Source organism: Pseudorasbora parva, chromosome 1 (assembly GCF_024679245.1).
Source record: "Pseudorasbora parva isolate DD20220531a chromosome 1, ASM2467924v1, whole genome shotgun sequence".
NCBI lineage: Eukaryota > Metazoa > Chordata > Actinopteri > Cypriniformes > Gobionidae > Pseudorasbora > Pseudorasbora parva.
This window is the reverse complement of record NC_090172.1, coordinates 6,014,032-6,039,263: the sequence shown is the minus strand read 5'-3', so window position 1 is coordinate 6,039,263 and position 25,232 is coordinate 6,014,032. Positions and strand designations below refer to the sequence as shown.

Genomic DNA, 25,232 nt, shown 5'->3' with positions numbered 1-25,232 from the left:
GAAATGTACACATTCAGATGAGTATGATACTTTTACATACTGTAGCAATTTGATTATGCTTATGAAAACGCTGTCTCTTACCTCCTCAAGCGCCCACAAGGAGTCTACAAGAGGCTTGATCTTCTTTTGGTCGTAGAGAGAAAGAAGTTTTTGCACCGCTTTCTTGACTCGGCTGCAACCCCCCTGCTTGAAGAGGAGATTAAGGAGCGAGAATCCGGCCATGACTTTATTCTCCTCATAGAGTTTGATAGGGTTCACCTTCTCAACCTGCCACCACTGGGAGACAAAGAGCAAATTTAACAATGACAAATGAGCACCAAATCTTTAAAACATCTTTAGACCAACACTTAATATGTTTACATGTTATGGAAAATAGATATCAAACTCTACTCACAGACTTAGCAAAACTGAAGAAACTTTTTGTCTCTCCCGTCACCATGTTTGATGAACCTGGAAATATGTTCACAAAAGTACATTTTAACAGTGTGTAAGGTTTCTTAAAGATGATATATGAACTTTCTTCTATCCCTACCTAACCATGTAAAGCCTGACATATGATATCATATATTTTTATATGGAACTGAAAATGGTTTAATGAACCTTTAGACAGAATTATATGGGGAAAGAAACCAGAAATATGCAATTTGGCACAGATGTTGATATTTATATGACCAAAAAGTAAGACATAATATAAAATAATGTAATAATATGATATAGTGCAATATAGATCAATGATTTAAATAACAGTATAAGAGTACTTACACAAGATGCATATCAAAATTTTAGTCATCACTCTATATCTGCCAATAATGTATTTGTAAGATGATATTTAAATGTTTTATGAGCAAAGCTGAAGAAAGCGAAAGGCTTCTTCACTAATGCAATATAATGATGATTGAGAGTTGAACAAACAAGCGTTCTTCAAAAGCCTGATGGACCGTATTTGATACTCACATTTTAATATTTTTCTATAAAAAAATGATGCACAGATAATCAATTACACTGAAGTTGCTTCAGTCCAATAAGTTTTGATCTTGGAATATTACTAAAATATAAAAGATATTCTAACATTTAGTTTGTGAATATCATTAAAGATTCCACAGCAAAAAGACACACAAACCACAACCTGAAGGGGGACATTTTAAGAATAATACTAAAAAACCTTTTAAAAGACTTGCTAAAAAGTGTTAACTATCAATTGGTCGACAGACGGCATGTAGTAAAATGTGCAGGGGCGCCTTAAGAACCCAGAAGCCCCTGGCTTATGGCATTAGGGTAGTTGTTAATAATTATATTTATTAAAATGATTAAATGGAGGCCTTAATGGGAAAATAAAGCCCTCCCTACACCTACCCCTAACCTTCACCGATTATTAAACACTCTTTAGACACTTTATTTCCACTTTTTGACAATTTCTTAATTTTTATTGAAAATAAATGCCTTTCCAATCCGATATGCGATGGGAAAAGGGATGACAGTGAGTTCGGCAAAAGGAAGCGATCTGTGAAGAAACGCAAAAAGTGCCCTAAAAACCAAGATTTGTATACTACTCAGAGTAGCAAAAACCAGAAAAAGGGGGAAAAAAGATAAGTAGAGGAGGAAGAGTTTAGAGGGTTTTTTTAAATGATAAGATTAAATGCTCATGGAAGAGATGAGTTTTTACCTGTCTTTTGAATGAAGCAAGTGATTCTGTCGTGTGTATGGAGGACGGAAGATCGTTCCACCAACCAGGAACAATGAATGAAAAAGTTCTGGAGAGGGATTTCATGCCTCTCTGTGATGGTACCACAAGCCTCTGCTCGTTAGCGAAGCGAAGGCTTCTGGTGTGGGTGTAGACTTGTAGGAGTGAGTCGAAGTAAGCGGGTGCTGAGCTTGTGGAAGATCCATAAGCAAGAGTCAGAGCTTTGAATTCGATCCGAGTGGTAGCCAATGCCGAGAGATGAAAAGAGGTGTGACATGAGCCATTTTGGACATGAGCCAAGCACTGCAACATGCAGTGCTTGCGTTTAAATAATGAAATCGTAGCCTTTTAAAGTTTAATTATGACATTTAATAAGTAATATTGTGAGTCCTGTTTTTTCCATCCCCAGATTCAAAACCTCTTCACTTTAAAACTGAGACTAAAGCAGCACCGATGGAACACAGTGACCAGATCTGGAGCATTACGAAATCACAGATTATATCCGCGTTGTCCAGTCCAGTTCAGACAGCAGTTCTTCACCAAAAATTCGTTTGCGAGTCATGAATTTCTAGAATGATGTAGTCACTGCTGCAAATTCTCATAAATACAAATATAAGCCTATTTGAAAAATCAAGCATTATGCGTTAGTTCAGGCAGGCCATGTAGTCAAGCTCCGCTATCAGCTAATTGACAAAACTGCAACCCCACCAATATCAGCTGATCTGATTCCTATGCACTTAAATGGTAACTGTAAAACTCTCAAAGCCTTACAGTCTAGTCTGCCTTCTTGGCTGCTTCCACTGCATGCTGCTCCTCTACCCCAGCTCCTCCATGAAGGTGTCATGAACTGACTTTTTTAATATTTTTTTTTACTGTTGTCTGAGGTCATCTAATGACATTTATGTGGTTTTTAAATTCAAAAACATCATAACTAATAAGTAATAGGCTATTTTCTACACTGGTTTTAAGGCTCTCTCCTGAATGCTGGGTTTGGATGGACGTGACGCACTGGAGACTTGGAAGTAAACGCCCAAGGCTAGGATTGAATAAGATTTGCAGATTTAATGAGCTTCAGCTCCTGTCATATCTATGCCACTCTCAGTTCAGATTGCATGAGGGAGGGATTGATTTGAAAGCGGCAACCGGAATGATTCTCTCACAGGGCTCGTAAACATATTTATCTAACAAGCACAATGATTTATTTCTCATCAACCCGCGATTGATTGTAATATTATTTTTGTATTACCTGGCCTGCACGATCGGTGGATATAAGTGCGAACTGATCAGACCCAGATTAAGAAAGGAATATTATTTCACCATTTGAGATTCACCGGCCTGCTGACAGGTCTATGTTTGGTAGCCCGTCTGGAAAACACACAGCCCCGGGACTACTATTGCATATAAAAAAGACGTTTAACTCACATAAGTGTGTTGCACCATTCCTGTCGGATCCAATTTAGAAGGCACAACATTTTTTAATGTGTTTTAATCTCAAACTTGTTTGAGACTTGTTTACAAACGATTCTGCAGTGAAATGAAGCGAATAGCGTACAAGTCTTACCCACGTGAGCTGGAACTTCATTGAAAATATATTACACATTCACACAATCACACATAAAGTATCACACATTCGTAATATTAGGATCCGAAGGAAGCTTATGAAGCGAATGTGTTCTTCCACAATATCTTGCTATCTTCTTCCACATGTTTATTGCTGTTGGCTAGCGTGATTCGAACAGCTCCATGAGTCGGTGGGCGGGGCGACTGAATTACACATGCTTATTATTCAGTAGAGGCGTGTTTCGTCAGTCGATGACGTCAGGATGAAGCACACAATCGTTCCGAGTCCTGGTGTCTATAAAAGCTTTTCTTTGACTAACAAGGAAGTTTTCAGCTCTGAAATTTACAGGATAATCTTATATTTCCATGACCTGTTATATGTCATTCTGTTGTCATTGACACATGCTCTGTTCTCATTGGGGGATTTATGCTGCCCTCCCAGTTAAAAAAAAAAAGAGTGGTTGTCCCCAGAAGCTGCCGGTGTTCCCAGTCTTGGCTTTTCATGGAGCTCAAGAAAAGTATGGGGAATTTAGAACAGAGCCCTAGTGTAAATTTTTTTACAAAATATGCCAATAAAAATGTGTTCTATGGTGTTTTTGACTTAAGTGGACCTGACTGAAATATCATTTTCGTGCAGCCAGTAGGCCCCTCCCCCCTGGGCCTCAGCCCATAGAAGCCTGTGCGTTAATGCACCCCTGGTTGTGTGCAACAGGTTTTTCAGCAAAGTTTTGATCATGTTCATAATTTAGAGGCCTTAGAAATGTGCATATCAAATATGATTCAGTAGGCCTTATAGGGTTAATAAGCAGAGTAAGTTCATAGGTTGATTTTCCTTACTTAGGTTGATAAGTCTCTCTGGAGCTTTAAAATCATTGCATTGTTTGGGCATCCCAACAAACCCCCCACAACAAAATCCATCTGTTTAACTGAACAATGGCAGATGAGATGCATTCAGCAAACATCTTTGAAAACAAGCATTATATTTGCAGGTGCAAGTGGCTCAGAAATTAAGCAATCAGGCATGATTAAAGATGTAAAAAGATACAGAGAAAAGTCTTGGCATTTGAAGCAATAAAACATGGCACTATTACAGCTATGCCAATTGGCTCTTATTAATAGGCTCCATCCAGAATTATGATGCCTGATTCATTCTTTTGGCAGTAATGTGTTTTTAAACATAACTTTTACATTATCTCTGCTGCATCCCTCTTAATTAAATATTCCTAATGGACCAGCAAGCTGAGGGAATTGGAGTAATTAAAGATGCAGGCATTATCTTTTATATGAATTAACCTCAATTTGCTGTTAGCCACCTACAACGTGACACTTTCAAATGAGGGTCAGGAGGTCAAAAATTGCTATGCAAAATATTGCATGAAGCAATAGTTACCAAAAATGAAAGTTCTGTCATCATCTTTCATCACAGTTTAATGAAGTATGCAAATGAGTCAATAACTTGTTTGTTCATTAAACACAGCTGTCATGGATTTAGAAGAATTAGAAAATAGTGCATGAGGCAAATCGACCCTTGTGAAAAAGACCTAGATGTAGTGAATATGCACTTGTCGTGTACTTCAAATTTTTGAAAGTATAAAGTATAACATAAATATAACTTGGATCCTGAGATTACAAGAGAGTACATTTTCATGACTATGTTTCTTAACTTAAGTAATTTTTTAAAAGTACGCTTTGTAATAATAATGTCAAATTAAAAGTTGTACTTTAAAGTACATTTTAAATCACTATGTTTCAATAATCGGTAACACTTTAGTTTAGGGTCCAATTCTCACTATTAACATGCATATTATTTTGATATTGGCTGTTTATTATTACTTATAAAGCACATATTAATGCCTTATTCTACATGAGCATATTCTAACATCCCTTAATCCTACATAATATCTAAACTACCGCACTAACTATTAATAAGCAGTAATTAGGATTGTATTGATGCAAAAGTCATAGTTCATAGTTGATAGTGAGAATTCAACCCTAATCTAAAGTGTGACCCAAAAATCTTTTGCAGTGCTTAAAAATAGTTAAAAGAAAATGTTCATGCATGCTTTTTATTAAGTATTATATACTTGAGGAGGAAAGAAACACCACAATTTTAGACCCAGAGTGAGCAAAAATACGCAATTTGCTGCAGTTGCTGGCCAAAAAGTAAAATATTTTAGTTATATTTAGTACTATAAAAGTATGCTAAAATTTACTTTTTTTTAAAAGAGGTACTTTTTGTCCCTGGTCACTCAATGCTTTTAAAGGGATAGTTCACACCAAAATGAAAATTACCCCATGATTTATTCACCATCACGTCATCCTAGGTGTATATTCTTCTTTCAGATGGATAAAATCTGAGTTATATAAAAAAAATGTCCTGGCTCTTTCAAGCTTTATAATGGCAGTGAATGACAGCACAAAATTTGAAGCTCAAAAAAGTGCCTCTTATCCATCATAAAAGTAATCCATAGGGCTCCAGGGGTTAATAAAGACCGTTTGAAGTGAATTTATGGTTTTTTTTAGCCTGGATGCCAGCCGAACTTAGCCCCGCCCACAAATTGTTTAGGTCGGGCAGTTCGGTCTGGCATCGCTCCATAGAGGAGTAATTATCTCCGAACAGAAACTGTTCAGACCAATGAAATCATCAGGGCGGGCTTCAGACGATGACGGACAGATGATCAACAGTAATGTAATCATCACGTCATCAAAGGGGCTTGGATTATATTTGTTCGAATTCTAAACGGAGAGCTTGTTTGTGTATGCATTCACCTTCACTATTTCTCTCAGAAATGATGATCATGTTGGGTAAGTACTCTGTGTATCATTATATTATTTTATTTTTTAACAACACCGGCAAAGATTGTGTATTCCAGCCTGATTTCAGCGCGCGTGCAGACAGGGTTGCCAAGTTTTACAACAAAGCCCGCCAACTACTAGACCTAAACAATAGCTTTAGGGGGTTAAATGACGTTTGGGGGGTAAAATGTATGTTATTTTGGCAGGGTTGCCTGCTAAAATTCGCACTCATGGGTCTATATATCACATAATAGTCGCTTCAACCCGCGGACATAGAAAACAACCCGCGGAAAAAAACGCGGACTTGGCAACACAGTGCAGTTGAACTCTGTTGCCATTTGAATGACAATGCGTCGCTTTGTTGCTCTGATTGGTTGTAGGTCTGTCCAATTGATGTCTTTCCTGGTTCGGTTGAAACACGCCCCATAATCACAGCCCAATGGAGCATCAGACTCATATTCTGACTAGAATTGAGTATGACCACGTCAGGCTAGATTTTTGTAAGAAAAATATAATATTTACACTTAAAGCAAAATATCTACCTTCCACCAGACCACCTTCTGTATTCAACTTAAGAAAAAAGTGTAACTGCCGCAAGTTACGCTTTGAACTGCGTTACACTTTCTGCGTAAATAAAATATGGAAGGTGGTCTGGAGGAAGCTAGATATTTTACTTTATTAAGTTTTTAATATGGATATTTTTCTTACAGAAACCCATTGATTCACTTCAGAAGGCCTTTATTAACCCCCCGGAGCTGTGTGGAGTATGTTTATAATGAATGGATACACTTTTATGAGCTTGGATTAGCCAGGACATTTTTTTATATAACTCTGATTGTATTTGTCTAAAAGAAGAATGTCATATACACCTAGGATGGCATGAGGGTGAGTAAATCATGGTTGGGTGAATAAACCCTTTAATAACAAAAAAAAAAAGAGCATTTTTGAATATTCTTCAAAAAAATCTTCTTTTGTGGGTAAAAAAAACGGGTTTAGGGCATTTTGGGACCCACGGTCCCTTTTTTATATATATCCTCAAAATGTTTAATTAATTTCAGTGCTGTGAGAATTCTTGGTGTGTACAAACCATACAGGATGTACGTTCCCATGGGCTTGAGCAAAGTTAGGCCTTTTCCTGTGTTCTCTCCACACAAACTGTCCAGTACAATATCTACTCCTTCTGGAGATATCCTGCAGGGAAAAAAACGAAACAAAAATAATAATAATTAACGATACTTTTATTTTCAAGCCCTGGCAAGTTACTTAAACAAGACCCTATACAATTTTGAAACCATAAAAATATCAAACATCTGTCATTTTTTCAGTATCACAGCTGATAAGTAATGAGAGGCATGGGCTCTAATGCATTCCTGTCTTCATGGTGCTTAGACCGCCTACAAGGCTTAACCAGTAGGAGGTCTTGTGATGCCCGGGGTCCTGCCTATTGTGGAAGAGAGACCAACCTGAGACCAATTTAATTTTGGTTTGCCCCTAATCCTGAAAAGAATGTGTCCTAATCTCCTCTCTCATTCTCAGTTTACGTGAATTTGTTTTAGCATAAATGTGTTAGAATAACAGTTACACTTTATTTTAGAGAACGTGTACTTACAGTGTAGTTATCAAAAAAAAAGTACTGATAAATATAAGGTCACTACATGGGTTAGGGTTAGGTTCAGGGTAAACACCTAGTTATTACCCAGTTATTGTAATTTCTATAATAAGTACATAGTATGTACTTGCGAAAAAGGACTGTAAAATAAAATTCTATCAGAATAACACTAACAAAAAGTATCAAGTACTACCATAGTTTTCTGGAGATGAACCATTGTTTTACAGATGATAACTGGCCCCCTGGCTAAACCTGGTTCCTCCCAATGTTTTTTGTTCAAGTAGTACAGTAAATCGAAAGATTGTTGTATAATAACACTGAAACAAACATTTTTCTTCAGAGAAATATATTATAATTTGAACATGAAAAACAAATGCAAACAATGCAACAAGTTGTGACCAACAAACCGTGAAATAAGATATACTGAGGCTACACGCATGGGCGGCTATTTTCATAAACGGACATTTTAAGCTCTCCGCAAATAATCTTCTCAAACACAAATTGAGGAAAATATACTGAGTGAAAGCAGTGTAAAACACAAACTACATACAAATAGATAAATATACTGACTTTTGTGTGCTGTGCTATGTGAGAGAGTGCTTTGCAAGCGTTTATTTCTGTTTGTTTTCATGCACGCAAATTCACACCCACTTTCACATTGATTTTTCAGAGAAATATGTAATTGGTGGTTCAAAAGACCAAAAACTGCGTTTATTGGTTGTATGACAGTTTCAACAAATCTTGGCACGGGGGTGGGACTAATTATATAAAAATACTTTTTGTTTGGCTCAGGGGACCAACCCACATGTGTTTCCTTGACAAATCAATGCTGCATATTTTGATTTCACATATCCACGCTGACTACGGAGCCTCTGAATGATCAATTACGAGAAATGTTTAATATTATCTCATAATGTGGCAGCAGGTTTATTAGGCTGCTGTCACTTTAAGACCTGACGCACTGATCCATTATACTGTTGCACATGCGTTTTCTTTCTCAACTGTTTATGTACACTTAAAACATAACTGATTGTGTGTATTTGACTGTTTAAGTTTAATAATCAGTGAAAAAGAACTGTTAAGTACTGAGATGAGGGGTTATGTGTGCACACTTTGGGTTTGAGCACAGAATCTGCAGGAATTAGTAAAATTATGTGCAGTACACACAATCTCACACCAATCCCATCCCAAATTCAAGCCCTGTAACACCAATAATATTCATGAGGAGCAAATGAAGTGAGGGAGTGAGTAGAGGCGGGTTTGTGTGTCACTCGTTGACAGAGAGATGAAAGAAAGAGAAAGGGTAGCTGGAGCTGTGTCTATTCTGCAGGAAAATGAGTACTGGGAGTGTTTCAGATATTTCAGTACTGATGTGTCGAAAAATCTATATTTTTGACAAAACTACATTGCACTTTTTAAAAGACTAACATTTTTTATGCAGTATGTTGAAGGTTCCCTGCCAGTCAAAACCGTTTTTACTTGTATATTTAAAATATGTTAGGTCCATATGTGTTTGTGTTATGTCGTGAATGTGTAAATAAACTGCTGCCTCCTCTATCGCCCAAGCCACTGAATATAAATAAGAGGAGAAATCAGGCCATTTACAAAAGCTGGTCAGTCTGACGTGGTGTTGCCTGGACTCATTAGCATTCATGAGCTCGCCCAGTTGAGACTGCGCCCACAGAATTCGTCTAGCTCAGTGACAGTTTTAGTATATAGCAAGGATGTCTGAACGTCATAATATATATGGCAATATATCTGAAAAAGCCATTTCTGCAGCAATTCCAGACGACAAAAAACAAAGTTCTTCTACTTGAGCAGGGTAAAGGATGCTGATAGCCAAGCTCTCATTGGCTAGCTGTTAGCCAATAAAAAGAGTCAAGCAGCTTAGCTTGTTGAATATTAATGAGAACTGGCGCAAGTCACTACATCTGAGTCTGCAGGCTTTCTATACCACGCCAGCATGGCTTGAAACAAAGTAAGCAAGGCAATTTTTTCTCAAAAAAATGTTACAGAGTCCATGGTAGAACATCTGACATTACCACAAAATTAATCAAAGTGTGGCAGGGCATCTTTAAATTAGTTTCTTTGTGCGTGTTACCTTGTTACCGTCAGTGCATAATACATTATATATTATTATCCACTGTTTATTCACAATCAGTCACCACTTACATTAAAGGGCAGATTTACTAAAAAGAGCAAATTAGTGTGATAGCGCAATTCCAAAAAAGCACAGATGGGAGAGGAGAGTTCTCACGTGATCTACTGAAGACGCACAAATAAAAAAGAATACAGATGCAGCCGGATCATTTTCATAATGACCAACACAGTCTACTAAGAGCAGTGCAAATTAGCATATCTGCTTTTTTGAGCCGGTGAATAATGGCTGCAAACACCAGTAAATTGATTAGCGCAAACTTTAGCATGATTCATCTAAATACTCTCTCCTAAATTTAGTATGTGAAAGTGAAACTCCTACAAATGCATATGCAATTAGATCAGGCGCAAAATTAAAGGCACAATATGTAATGTTTCAGCATTAAAAATATAAAAGATCACTATATCTATGTTATATATTTTTTAAAGTTGTGTGTTTACATTATCCCGACAGTTCCAATTAACTTCTAAATCTAGAGAAATTTATATTTTAATTCGAAGACACGGACCGTGTCTTTATTTCCGTTATGTCGCCAGTCTTTCACGTCATATCCACGTTTGCGTCTTGCTTCCTGCGAACTCGGCGGAACCGCCAAACTCAAAGAGGAACACTGACAGACAGTATAAGGGGAACCCCCGTATAAAAAAGTCTGTATGATAATGGATCATGATTACTCTTTGCCTGTACGTTTTGCCAGCTCAACAAAGCGCAAACGTACGGGTGAAAAAAATGACCCAAGAAGATTTTGGGACAGTAGAAGAAGCAGGAGACGTGTAAACCTTGGAGAAGCCTTTGAAAGATGGCGAAATCTTCGTGACAAGCTGACTGCAGAGAGATGCTGATCTCGCTTGCGTTTTAATAAACAGGTCATTTAAGTAACCATTCAGCTAACATAATAATCATATAATCATAACATGCTGTATGTTTGCATATTGCATAGCGATCTTGACCACATTGAGACGCGTTTAGCTGAATACGTAACGTTATACATTTTGTATCGGCTTTTCAAACAGGCGGATTCTGTGTTTTTGGAGACTGAAACAGCTATTTTTTTAAAAACTGATTCAAAAGTATTTCTATCCGTATATTTGGTGACACGATGATGTCATGTGTAAAACGCAGATGGACTAGCTATTATTGGTTTTATATGTAGCTGGAGAAAGTAACGTTAGCTTCATAAGGTAATATGCCACTATCTTGGTCAATTAATATAAGGTGACCGTCACTTTTTTATCATATGTTAATACTAGCTACATATAATATTGATTTAATAATGATCTACTTATTCATATATCTCTGAGTTCCAAAATAAATGTTTATTAAAATGATTGATGAACGTGGGGAGCGACACAGCGCGTGTTCCAATAAACAACGTATTGCTGGTGCTGGTTCTCTCATTTACTATGTTTTATGTTGGTAATGATAAACTAAATTGAAATTTATTTCCTTATTGAAGAGTTGATATACAGAATGTTCGACAATCGCGGATGCCATGTCAACATATCTATAATTTGAGTAACTCAAATTATGATGCGCGGTTAATATGTCAACATAGCCTACCAACTTATAGGTATGTTGACATAGCGACCGCCCGCACAACATTCTGTCTCGCACATTATCTAACGTTACTGATAAGTTTGTTAAGTAACGGTAGCTTGCTGCTATTTCATTAGATTGACATTACATTAAGTGAAAAGCCGTAACTAAACTTAACAATAATAGAGATGTAATAACAATTACCTTGTCAGTGAACATGTTTTCTGCTGGAGATGCCAGATTCGCTGGTTGACAGCAGGTTGACAGTGGCAATAATGACAACAACTCCCATGAGCCCACGCACTTTCCCGACGTCATCAAAGTACGTCTGTTGTTATTATTTTGAATGAGTGACCCCTAGTGGCCAAAAGTTGCATACTGCACGTTTAACCCTGTCCACGTCTTTTCAGCAATAATTTATTTCTGCGTGTCTTTAGTAAATCCTGGCAGCAGTTTTTAAAGCCAAAAGAGCAGGCTGGAGCATGCTGTTAATAAATCTGACTCTAAATGTAATTAAATAACAATCATTCTAACATTTTGGTATTTTGTTTTGGGGTTTTTTGATGTTTTAATCAGTAGAGTAAAATTCTCTTTCACTTGCCCCTTCAAAAAAATCCACTTGTCCCGCACAAGTCCTATAAAGGTAACTTGCATTTTAGAACTACCATGGTGTTTGTTTTTACCATTACCCTACCATGGTCTTGCTACAATACTTTTTGGTGACAAAAATGCTTTACAAATAAGATTTCCACCGTGGAAATGGTTAGGCAACACCACATATAAATAATGGTTTCCTCAAATGTGTCGCGGTTAGCTCTGAATGAGTCAGTTGCTGCACATTTTCTGGCTTTGTTTGGTTGATCAGAAGGACGTACAGATGCCCCTCCCCATTCTACAACACACCACTTTCCCATCTGCTGGGTGTTGCCATGGGGACTGGAGCCACACAGGTCTAGAGGAGGTACTGGTGACGTCTGCCTTCTCAGACTCACACTGGCCTCCCAGTATGACTCATTTATTTTATATTCTCACCATCTAACTGTTTCTTTTTTGCCCCAACATCTACATAATGGCAACAACCGCATTTGTGCTTACTTCTTAACTTCTGGAACGTAGTCAAGGTTTCTGTCAAAGAGATGAGTGACCGAATGCTTTATGGCTTCGTGTTTGAAGGGCGAGGCGGTCCCAAACACAGTGACGTTGGGGACAGTGGAACAAAGCTGAGCGACTGCTTGACCCTAATGTGGAAAAAGAGGACAAACAGAACAGAATATGATTAATGGTTTATGTTACACACAGAACTTGTTTTTATATTCTACTGCGCTACTTTTCCATTATTTTGCGTGTAAACACGCTAGACAGACGTTTTTGACCCTTGTTACTTGCATTTTTTGCAGTGACTTGTACTTGAAGGATGATTTATACTCAATGTGTCTGCAAGTTTACTTGAGATTGCACTTAAAAAATGACCACTGCGGCCAGGGTTGGGAGGGTTACTTTATTTAAAAAGTATTCAGTAATGTAATCCAAGCAACACAATATGAAAGTAATGTAATCTGATTACTTTTGGATTCCTTTAAGGTCACATGTAAATAAAGTAAGTTTAAAAGCAATTTCAAAGCAATTTTATTTAACTGTGAATTTAAAATAAAAACTATTAAAACTAACCAATCCTCTCTTGTTTCAAAAACTAGAGAAAACACAGCCCTTTATAGCTTTATTTCCCGCTCAAAACGTACATATAATTGCGATCATACAAACTATGGGATTTTAAATCACAAGCAAACACAAAATTTTAGCTAACATGATTTTCATGCCAGTCCTACCTGTACATGTTAAAGTTGGATGTTCTTTGATAAAGAAAGTGTCTTCATAGCTGGAAGGCATGGTTTACGCTATACAACTATGATATTTTGTTGCTTTTTTTCCTCTTTGAAAACAAAATAACTGTAAAAGTTCCAGTCATGAAATTGCTTTTGAGTGGTGTGCACTGAATTTTTTTTTTTTACTTTCCACCGCTTCGCACAACTTTGAGGGAAATCTGGTCAAGGAGGTACGTCTTGCATGTGTAAATTAGTTAAATTTATAAAATGAGCCTATGATAGCAGAAATTAGCCCTTTTAATGAGGATAAAGGTCCATGTTTAATAAAAAAATTTACGAAATTAAATGAAAATGTTTAGTGAAATTAGAAAAGATTTAATTGTTGTTTATTTTGGTACATGTTCTCATATCCATACACGAACAGGCAAAACATTATAATAACATTGCTTTGGTTTCCCTTTTGCTGCCAAAACAGCCCTGATTAGTCGAGGCATGGACTACACTAGACCCCTGAAGGTGTGCTGTGGTATCTGGCTCCAAGACATTAGCAGCAGATCCCGGCTCCATGTGGGGCCTCCATGGATCAGACTGAGGTCTGGGGAATTTGGAGGCCAAAGTCAACACCATCACACCTGGAGAATTTAGGGAGCCTCTATGGTCCAGTTTGAGCAATTTGATCTCCAGTAGCTTGTCTGTTTGATCAGACCACACGGCCCAGCCTTCGCTTCACACGTGCATCAATGAGCCTTGGCCGCCCATGACCCTGTCTCCAGTTCTCCACTGTTCCTTCCTTGGAGCACTTTTGATAGATACTGACCACTGCAGACCGGGAACAGCCCACAAGAGCTGCAGTTTTGGAGATGCTCTGACCCAGTCGTCTAGACATCGTCATGTATATACTTTCCATTTTAAATGTCTGTGAAGGAGCTATGATGGCTCACTTTATGATATCACTTTGGCATTTGTTTTACACAAAGTAATGTATTTCCACTAAATTACTCTGGTGCCATTTCCGCCTGGATTTGGCCAACCCAAATTAAAAAGCTTCCCATACACACATACAGTGGTCTAGGTTCAAAATGTTGGTGTCATTTTACAGGAAACCCTTTAAAGTTACATAAAACACTGCTAAAAGTGATAAACATGTAAATATGTTGTGTAAGCTGTAATTACCCCCCTAAAAAATTAGCCGCTTTTTTTTTTTTTATATATATATAAATTCATTTTTGAAAGTGTGTAACTCAGGCCCTGTGTGCACTAGGACCCTGCAGACACTTTGGCCTGCTTCCAGCATGTATAATTAATTTAATGACACTGGAATATTGCATTTATATCATTGTATATGGTGGTGGTTGTGGTGGGGGGGAGATGCAGGGGAGGGGGTGGGGGAGGGGTTTCTTCTCCCAAAAAATGGCCCTGGAGTGTAAAAGATTAAATCCTTACGTTTGCCCATTTTCCCTGTTTCTAAACACATCAACTTTGAGGTCAACATTTTCACTTGCTGCCTAATATATCCCACCCACTAACAGGTGCTGTGATAAAGAGATATTCAGTGTTATTCACTTCATAATGTTCATAATGTTATGCCTGATCTGTGTATATTTTGTTCTACTGTCACAAGAAATAATCACACAGGGGTTTACTGGGTTTTACACAATTCTTTTGTATAATAAAAACAAACATTGTCACATGTGTAACTTACAACTTCTCACCGCTGATCCATGATGGCTCAGAGGACAATTTTTCAAGAGTGAACTTACCGAACATCCAAAACAATGCAGTATGCTGGGCTAAATGCTCTCGTTGTATGTGCGTAGCCCTATTTTGACCAGCTGAGAACTCGTGAAGAGCTTATAGAAAACAAAACAGATGTGTTTCTGACGCCTGTACTGAACTGTGATGGGCAACATCATCCATGACTATGATGAGAAAACAGGTATGCTTGAGCATACTGTCCTTTTTAGGATTGCATTTTGTGACCCACGCCAGAGTTTGTTTGGAAGTGGACAGAGTCCCATATTTTTAGGTGTCTCGGTGCTCTTGTTTAGTGCACAGCAGGGTTCAGACGGCAGCATTCACACTTCTACAAATGAACCGCACTAACATGCCAAAATGTAATCGCACTAACGTTTTAATCGAAACAAACATGCCAAATGTGCACACACCCTTTAAATAATTTTGATCATATTCCTCCAAAAGCCACATAATGAGGATATAAATTTGCATTGTTTAAATGCCTGTTCACACCAATGATAACTCTTATGATAAAAGTATTGTTCAACACATTATTCTGAATGTCCACATCACAACTATAACGGACTATAACACTATAACGTTTAAATGACATTCAGAATGGTTTTTTTCCCATTGACAGCCAAAAAGAATCCACCAGACTTTAAAGGTCCCGTTCTTCGTGTGTTTTCGAAGCTTTGATTATGTTTACAGTGTGCAATATAACATGAGTTCATGTTTCGCATGTAAAAAAACACAGTATTTTTCACACAATTTACTTATCTGTACAGCGCTGTTTCCTCTGTCCTAAAAACGGCCTGATGATTTCCTTGTTCTATGAAGTCCCTCCTTCAGAAACACGTAACGAGTTCTGATTGGGCCAGCGCTTCCCGTGTTGTGATTGGACAGCAGTTTAGCGCACTTTGCCCGGAAAGGTCCCGCCTCTTACCATAACGGGGAGATGCAAGCGCTGAATGTGCTCTTCTCCCCGTGGGAGAGCAATGAGACCACGCCCCCTATTTTGCGTGTTCTTGTGGGCGGAGGGTTTGTCAACAAACGGTTCTAGTGACGTCATTCCTGAAGGAAGTGCAGGGCTGTAGTCCAAACCGGCCGTTCGCTGTAGGCTTTGAAAGGGAACTTCTGTTAAATAAAAGATCTCGCTTGGCATTGAACTTTGAGCTTTATAATTTTACAGGTATTATTTATGCTCTAACAGCAACATTACACACTAAGTAAAGTTTGAAAGATGGAATCGCGAAGAACGGGACCTTTAAAGACCTCAAGCATTTGAAGAGAGAGACAACAAAACTGCAAAGCAATATTAGAATAAACAGAACGATAGCGTCGCTGGTGTGGACGCTTATGTTTTTCTCGTTATAGTTATCATCCTTGATGTGAACGGGCCTTAAAGGTTTAGTTCACCTAAATATGAAAATTCTGTCATTAATTCCTCACCCTGATGTCATTGGACAACTGTAAGACCTCAGTTCATCTTCAGAACACAAATGAAGATATTTTTGTTGAAATCCGATGGCTCAGAAAGGCCTTCATTGACACCAATGTCATTTCCTCTCTCAAGACCCATAAAGGCACTAAAGACGTCGTTACAAAGCCCATCTCACTACAGCAGCTCTACAATCATTTTATAAAGCCAAGAGAATAGGTTTTTTGCACAAAAATAAACTAAATAATGACTTATATAGTGATGGGCCGATTTCAAAACAAAGAATCGAACGGTTATGAATCAGCGTATCGATTCATGATTCGGATCGCCAATGTTACGTGATTTCAGCCGTTTGGCAGTTTGACACGCGATCCGATGAATCGATGCGCTGATTCATAACCGTTCAAATCTTTGTTTTGAAATCGGCCCATCAATATATAAGTCGTTATTTAGTTTATTTTTGCGCACAAAAACTATTCTCGTGGCTTCATAAAATGATTGTAGAGCCGCTGTAGTGAGATGGGCTTTGTAACGACGTCTTTAGTGCCTTTATGGGTCCTGAGAGAGGAAATGACATTGGTGTCAATGAAGGCCTTTCTGAGCCATCGAATTTCAACACAAATATCTTCATTTGTGTTCCGAAGATGAACGGAGGTCTTACGGGTGTCGAGCAACATTAGGGTAAATAATTATTGACAGAATTTTCCTTTTTGGGTGAACTAACCCTTTAACCTGTGAAGCTAAACAGCAATAAGGGCTCAGATATGTTTGTGTCCAAATTCCAATTTTTGTATAAGCTAAAATAAACATCAATATCTGCTACTTCAAAGTTTCTTTACTAGTCATATCGTTCAAAGCAACAGACTTACCACCCCACCTCCTGCTGAGTGAACTAATACAGACATCCCCTCCTGGAGATTGGCCACTTCAAACAGCATCATGTAGGCAGCCACAAAGTTCATCGAGAAGGCAGCCGCCTCTGGGAATGTCATGTCGTCTGGGATCTTATACACGAAATCCAACGGTGTGCAAACCACCTCTGCCCAAGCATTGTAATTTACAAAGGCCATTACTCTGTCACCTATCTGAAAGAAGAAGAAAAAAACACGTTGTTAAACTTGAATGTGCTAATGTTAAAAGCATATAATGCCAGGTCTTATTCTTTTCCAGCTCAAACAATGAATCATTTTTTCATGCCAAGTAACAAATCTTTCCCACCACCCGAAGAACGATACGTTAATAAAGATCCAAGCTCCATTATGAAAAAAAAAAATTACTGTTAATACTGGCCATCATCGTCTGAAATTCCTGAATCAGTGCACAACCAACATATTAGCATGAAAACATTTCTGCACATACCTCAAAGCCTTGGGTGTTTTCTCCCACATTCTCAACGATCCCAGAACACTCAAATCCAGGCACAAGAGGCGTTTTTGGAGGATTATCAATATTTCCTTGTCGTACCATAAGATCAAGAAAGTTCAGTCCACTGTAAAATTAAACAATCGAGATAATGTAATATTTAATTCTAGTTCATTTAATCAAAAATATAATATCAGAAAGTGTGCTGAAATGCCCCTATTTGATCAAATGTGCTGAAATGCACCTATTTGAGTATATGACTCTTGTAGAATCTGTGTAAATGTGATTAAGTTTAACAAAAGTATTTATAAGTATTTATAAACTTTTCATCCAAAATGCATGTTATTTTTTATTTAGTACTGTCCCGAATAAGCTAATGTTTACATAAAACATTTTTTAGTTTTATTCCACAACACAAAAAAGCTGAATTTATTGCAATTACCCAGTTCAAAAGTGTACACCCCCGATTCTTAATACTGTGTGTCGTTCCCTTATGGTCCACGGCTGTGTGTGTGTTTTGTGATGGTTGTTCTCAAGTCTCTTGTTTGTCCTAAGCAGATAAACTGACCAACATTCCTCAGAAAAATCCTCAAGGTCCTGCAACTTCTTCAGTTTCCCAGCATCTTTTGCATATTTCAACCCTCACCAGCAGTGACTGTATGATCTTTTCACACTGAGGACAACTGAGGAACTCAAACACAACTATTAAAGAAGGTTCAACTTCAAACATTCACTGATGCTCCAGAAGAAAACGTGTGTAATTTTTTTGGGAGATATGTGAAGGTCAATGTATATTGTACTTCATTTGTCTACCGGGTATCTTCTGTTGCTTCTGAAGGGCAGTACTAAATGAAAAAATACTAAATGAAAAAATTAATAAATTCAGCTTTTTTTTGTCTTGTGGACTATATGTAAACATCTTTTATGTCAAATATCTTATTCAGGACAAAATAAAAAAGAACTTGCATTTTGTATTATGATCCCGCTTACTTTGTTAAAAATTTTAATATTTTTACAGATTCTGCAAGGGGTTCAGTATCTGTCAAAAATTATACATATATAGTTACACACACACATTATATATATATATATATATATATATATATATATATATATATATATATATATATATATATATATATATATATATATATATATATATATATATATATATATATATACACACACACTTTTATTAAGCAAGGCCGCAAAAGTATTAGGCATGCCTTGATAAAAACAAAAAAATGTATTATTAAATGAGCACCAACAATAATTGATAGTAATTAAGCAGCAAATCATCATATTAGAAGATTTCTGAAGGATCATGTGACACTAAATAGCTACTGGAGTAATGATGCTGAAAATTCAGCTTTGGTCACAGGAATAAATTATATTTTAAAATATATTAAAACAGAAAACAGCTATTTTAAAGTGTATTTATATTACAATATTACTGGTTTTACTGTATATTTGATCAAAATAAACTTTTTTCAAAAACGTTATATATAAAATATTTTTTAAATAATGTTTATTCACATTTAATAGTTTTATAATACAATTTATCACCATTTTAATATACTAAACTTTAAATGTCCCATTTAAGCCAAGCACAACAGGAACCAACCATATGGATTAGTTTGTGTTACAAAACTGTTATATACTGTTTAGTTTATTATTTAATAGTTATAAACCAAAGTAAACCTTAAAAAGGGTAATGTTTCAAGTTTTTTTCTGGTTTGAAATCTCTATACGTCAGAGGAATAAAAAAAAACACTCGTAGCCTACACTGATTTACTTACATCTGCGTCTAACCTCCAAAACCACCAAGATTCATATCGTACTCTGTTTTAAATCCTAGATGAATAACTAATAGGGTATGTATTTAGGCACCTGCTCTTGCTGCAACATGTTGCTGCTGTTGCCAGTCGTGCGCAGTCTCAGATATGCCATATGTGGCATTTTCACAAAGAATACATAAATGCATGACTATTTAAGCAGAAATATTTACCATGCTTTCACGCGAATTTTGACTTCTCCTTCTTGAGGCTCTGGCATTGGTTTCTTGGTGACTTTGAGTTTGTTTAGACCACCAAAGCCCGTCAGAACAACAGCCCTCATTTCTTTTGGATCTACTACCGTAGAAACGGGATTCTCCGGCTCCTTCTGGTCTATCATTTGCTCGGTCTCTTCCGCAATCTCAGTGCCTTCCTTTGCCATGTCTGAAGATGATATGAACAGCCTAACGGTCTGCTGAAGCCCTGCTGGAAACTGCGCTCTCTCCTGCCGCACCATCCACTAGCGATGTCCGAATCCTTCTTTTGAACGGATCATTCAAACCGATTCGCACAGCATTTTTGAATCATTTGACTGTTAAGGAGAACATGGGGCAATATAGTAGACATTTTTAGAGATAAGTAGTATTTAACTACATATGTAGGCACCAACCAAAGGTTTTTACCGTAAAATGGTCTTCGGTAAACACTTTTAAGTGGCTGAGGCGAGTCGATATATCAGTTCTTATCTTGAACAGACTCGCTGAAAAAAGACACTGTATGCGCTTTATTCGTAAATACAATAATAAACAGCAATATCTAACTAAACATTTACGTCGATAAAAAGAATTACGCCGAGACAAATCGATGAATCACGATTTGAACCACTGAACCGAGCTACCCGAACGAACCAATTCATCGAAATATAATCTGATTGAATCCTTTAATCCACACTGGAAAGCCAAAGCATAATGTCACATACGGTACCCAAATAAACTACAGTACCGTAAAACTAGCAATAGCATACGTAATGTAGCAAAGTTTGAGGGGAAGAAGAGCTCAAATAAGTATTACAGGAGACAAAAAATAGTGCACCTAGCTGTATAGTAGGCCTAATCAATTGTAGATACAATTCAAAACACCACGTTTAACTCTTTCGTGTTAAAAATGACAATGTGAAAAATGGTTTCTGTAGAACCTACTATTGCATATGGATTTGGTCATTTATAAAGTACAAGCAGCAAATCAATTACATAATAATAAATAATTGGAATACTTGTCTCTGAATACAATCAATTTTGCGCCACTCAAACTTGTGATATAAAGGAAATGAAGATCAAGGAAGTGATATATTTAATAGATCAACAGACCTAATGACAGAACAGAAAAAAACAGATGACTTACAAAGATACTTCAAGTGCAATTTTAGATAAACAACGAACTATGACTGAAGATTCAAACAATCCACACGCCTTTTTTTCTTGCACACTCATTTACTGGCAAAAACAATATTATTACATTCTTTTATTTTGTGCGTTTGCAGCATCTGAGAACCATACCTTGTATATATTTTATACAGCTTTTATTCATAAAATCTATCAAGTATTTCCCTGTCACTGTGATTATTTATTTCAAAAGCAGACAGACAGATGTGTGTGATACAATATTGTAGTGAGACGGCAGACTGACGCGATGTGAGGATGATGCTGAGAAGCTCCTACTTTCTAGGAACATCAGTGAATATGCGTAGACCGTGCATGGCTTTAATCTCGTCTTTAAGAGCCTGTTGAAAAACAAACCACATATAATTTACACTGAATATTCTTTTAAAGTGCCCTATTATGGTATTTTAAAGGGGGGTGAAATGCTTTTTTTCATGCATACTGAGCTTTTTACACTGTTAAAGACTTGGTTTCCCGTCATAAACATGGACAAAGTTTCAAAAAAATAAGTTGGACGTTTGATGGAGTATTTCTGTGTCAAAAATACTCCTTCCGGTTTCTCACAAGTTTCGGAGAGTTTTTTTCGAGTATGGGTCCGCTTGACGTCACAGACCTGCAAACTGGACTGTGACGTCAAGCGGACCCATACTCGGGGACAACTTTGTCTATGTTAAGGATGGGATTCCAAGTCTTTAACAGTGTAAAAAGCTCAACCCCCCAAATAAATGCTATTTTATATATATATATATATATATATATATATATATATATATATATATATATATATATATATATATATATATATATATATATATATGCAGTAAAAAATGTAATACAATGAAATAATATTCTGATGTACATCATCTGTTTGCTAAATGAATATATAGTAAAGTGTAATTTATTTCTGTGATCAAAGCTGATTTTATCAGATAATATACTGTACATTGCAGCATCACCTCATTTCTCAGTGTCTAAAACAGTTGGATTAAGGATTCAGTCTCTCTAAACGCCTCCTTTCCGAGAGCTTCCTCTGATCTGATTGGCCAGATGGCCCAGTCTGTTGTGATTAATTAACAGGTTAGAAACTTAACTGCCATTACCACATCTGAGTTTCAGCTCTGGCTCTTCCTCAGCACTTGATACACAGAGATATGAACAGTTATGGCGGTATAACTGTATCAATCCCATTTTTTGGAAGTGCTTCAAACTGGGTTCAATTCTCTATCAACTATTAACAAGTTGCTTATTATCATACATATTACTAGGATATTGGCTGTTCATTAGCACTTATAAAGCACATATTAATGCATTATTCTGCATGACCATATTCTACATCCCATAATCCTACCCAATACCTAAACTAAACAACTACCCTAACTATTAATAAGTAGAAATTAGGAGTTTATTGAGGTAACTTGAGTTAAAGTTGAGCGAGTGGTTCTCTAAGCTTGTGTGAGTTTTTGGTCAAGTGGGCAGTTTTGAATTTAATTGTTTGGGTAAAAATTGCTTTAGGTGGGTGGACAAAACTCGGGCTGGTTTGGGGTCAGTTTGGCAGTTTTCAATACTCTGCTCACCGCAGAGTGTTGACGTCAGCGACGAGCACATACTTTTAGCCAATCAGCGATCAGCAGGCAGACGTGATCATTCATGACAGCTTTAGCGTGATAGATTGTAGCTGGAAATTCAAGTGAGATCTATGCCAAAGTGGCATAAATATACAGTAAATTATGTAAAGTAAAGAGTGGGAGAGTGACTCAACTCTCAAAACATGGATTACACCTGTGACTTGAAGACTCTTTATAAATATAACTAACTGTGAGAGCACAGCTGAATGATTTGAATTAAAATTCAAGGGACTATACGTATATGGGAGTATATGACTTGTCCATCATCATGTGCACTGATCAGGACATCTGCAACTTTTAAACCGCCCAGACTGCGCTCTACTCGTCTCGACAGCTGCTGTTTGAATCAATGATTCATCCGATTAGACTGCGTTAAGTCAAGTCATGTTCTACAAATATGAACTTCATGAAAGACGTAGTGAAATTCTTTCTGAAGTTAAAGCACAACACAAAGGTAAGCTCATTGTTGTTGTCATTCATTTTTTGTTGTCAGATTATCGTACAGTATGTATCAACACTTTGGTGTGCGTATCAACTATGTGAAATGCTGACATACTGCTGACATTAAGATTTATTATACATGTGTTTTCCCGAAAGATAGTCATCGGTTCATTTCTTGTTTGCCATTTTGACAGTTTCCCCTTGACATGTTAATTTGCTCTTCTTTTTTTTATGCATTTGACCTATTTTGATTAGTTTTTGTGTTGTCATCATAATTTTATTTTAAGAAGATAAAAAGAGTGCTTATAAACATTGACATAGCAGTAAAATTATATCAAATTATTTTGGCATTTACGTTTTGTGTGGGTTTTGGTGAGCTTATGGGCTGGTAATTGTAGGGTGAATGGTGAAGAGTTACATTCAAGCTATTTTAAGGAATGAAGAGGGGGTTTTGCACAGAAAAAAACAATTAAAAATGTAAATTTGGTTAAAGAAAAGTGTCAAGGGATACAATTATTGACTTACTGTGGGACTTTAAGTAGAAAAGATGCTGTCAAATTATATTATTTTTATATATATATATATATATATATATATATATATATATATATATATATATATATTTTTTTTTTTTTTTTTTTTTTTTTTTTTTATTAAGGGTGCAATGATACCCTCATATTATGATGCTGAACTCACAATGCTGGGGAGAAGGACATATATGATTACGGACAGTTGAATCCATGTCTGGATCTACATGGAATTCACAAAGTGTTTCAGTCTGATTTTAAATTCCTACATAGCACAGAAACTGCACTGTTGAAGGTTTTGTAGCATGAAGACTTGTTACGTGCTACTGACTCGGGAGACAATTTTAATTATTCTAGATCTTTCGGCTGCATTCAATACAGTAGACCATAAGATCTTGATCACACACTTAGAACAATGTGTTGGGATTAAGTGTACTGTGTTGGGAAGGTTTAGATCCTATTTGTCTGAAAGAACTTCAGTTTGTCTCTTCGCTGCTTCTTCCATGTCTGGGGTCCCCCGGGGCTCCATTTTGGGCCCTATTTTGTTCTCCCTATATATGCTGCCATTAGGACACATTCTGAGGAAATATGGTATATCTTTTTTATTGTTATGCAGACAATATGCAAATGTATCTGCCGCTGAAACGAATAGATACTTGCTCTCTAGCCCCCTATTGCAATGTCTTGAGGAAATTAAGGCCTGGATGACACTAAATTTCCTTAGTTTTAATGAACATAAAACAGAGGTTATGCTGTTTACACCAGGACTCACATATGAGTCATTAGATTTGGACCTTGGTGAGCTGAGTCCACTTGTGAAGGCCTATGCAAAACAAATTTTATCAAACATGCCTTTTTTTTATTGCGATATATTGTCACAGGATATATATTGTTACACACCTAATATAGAGTGTATACATATTATGTATACTGTTATTTTTTATTTAACTCACCTGATTAACTAACTGGTGCTGTTGTACTGTTCTCTTTCCTCTAAACTCGTCAGACTCGATGTGAATTTCATACATTGCACCACAGCCCCCTGAAATGAGCCCAAATATATTACTGCACATTACCTAACGGTCTAAAAACATAAGATCAGATCTGCAGCTTCATTCACAGTCAGGACTCACCTGATATATCCACAACCTTGAGTGCCGAAGCCTGAGGAAACTTCTCCTTTAACACTTGCGCGATTCGCACCTCTCCATCAGTCAGACTGGACGAGGACCGCGCGATTACATTTCGACACAACGTTTGAGTCTAAAGACAAAAGGAAACATGTCAGCTTACGGTATACGATTACATTATGTAACAATGTGACAATGCAACTTCAGCTCACAAACGAATCTCTCACATAAACACTACTGTATGTGACTATCATAGTGACGTATATAGCAAGATTCACATATTTACGTTGTATCTGAAGGCTCTGAGAAGAGACATGTTGGTGTCAGACCGTTCCTCGATTCATCAAAATATTATTCAATATAAATATAGCCTATGTTACGCTGAAAACGCACTTGACAAAGTCATGTCCTGTTCAATTCCAGCGCTCGTCTCCGGAATATGTCGTCATCATCACGCATACGTTCTCGTCTCTGGCGCCCCCTGGTGATCCCCGGGTGATCCAAATGGCGGAGATTCGAATCGTCCTATTGATTCGATTCTTTTAAATCAATTCCCAAAAAATATTCATACTGGCTGGTTCAGTAAGGTGACAAG

At 37.0% G+C, this 25,232-nt stretch overlaps 2 protein-coding genes across 2 annotated transcripts in view; both read right to left on the bottom strand.

Moving 5' to 3' along the window:
- Positions 1-20,687, bottom strand: part of vat1l (vesicle amine transport 1-like) — a 69,349-nt gene extending 48,662 nt beyond the window's left edge. The window contains exons 1-7 of the mRNA XM_067458393.1: positions 19,709-20,687; positions 17,698-17,827; positions 17,208-17,423; positions 12,436-12,578; positions 7,125-7,228; positions 395-450; positions 82-276 (exon numbers count right to left, since the gene is read on the bottom strand). Coding sequence (XP_067314494.1) covers positions 82-276; positions 395-450; positions 7,125-7,228; positions 12,436-12,578; positions 17,208-17,423; positions 17,698-17,827; positions 19,709-19,992 — 1,128 coding nt within the window. The 5' untranslated portion in view covers positions 19,993-20,687. The remainder of the gene's footprint in view (positions 1-81; positions 277-394; positions 451-7,124; positions 7,229-12,435; positions 12,579-17,207; positions 17,424-17,697; positions 17,828-19,708) is intronic.
- Positions 20,688-20,808: 121 nt separating this feature from the next.
- Positions 20,809-25,097, bottom strand: bola3 (bolA family member 3). Its single transcript, XM_067458495.1, has 4 exons — positions 24,924-25,097; positions 24,641-24,770; positions 24,461-24,549; positions 20,809-21,255 (listed from the first exon to the last, which is right to left on the bottom strand). Exons 1-4 carry the CDS (start codon positions 24,951-24,953, stop codon positions 21,190-21,192), a joined length of 315 nt encoding a protein of 104 aa, XP_067314596.1. The 5' UTR covers positions 24,954-25,097; the 3' UTR covers positions 20,809-21,189.
- Between the last annotated feature and the right edge of the window lie 135 nt (positions 25,098-25,232).

Bases quoted from the DNA above. Each gene is read 5' to 3' on its own strand.
- bola3 (XM_067458495.1), bottom strand. From the start codon at position 24,953: ATGTCTCTTCTCAGAGCCTTCAGATACAAC. The intron at 24,550-24,640 runs GTGAGTCCTGAC...GGCTCATTTCAG, and splicing joins CAAGGTTGTGGATATATCAG to GGGGCTGTGGTGCAATGTAT. The intron at 21,256-24,460 runs GTGAGTTAAATA...GTTTTTCAACAG, and splicing joins AGCACCAGTTAGTTAATCAG to GCTCTTAAAGACGAGATTAA.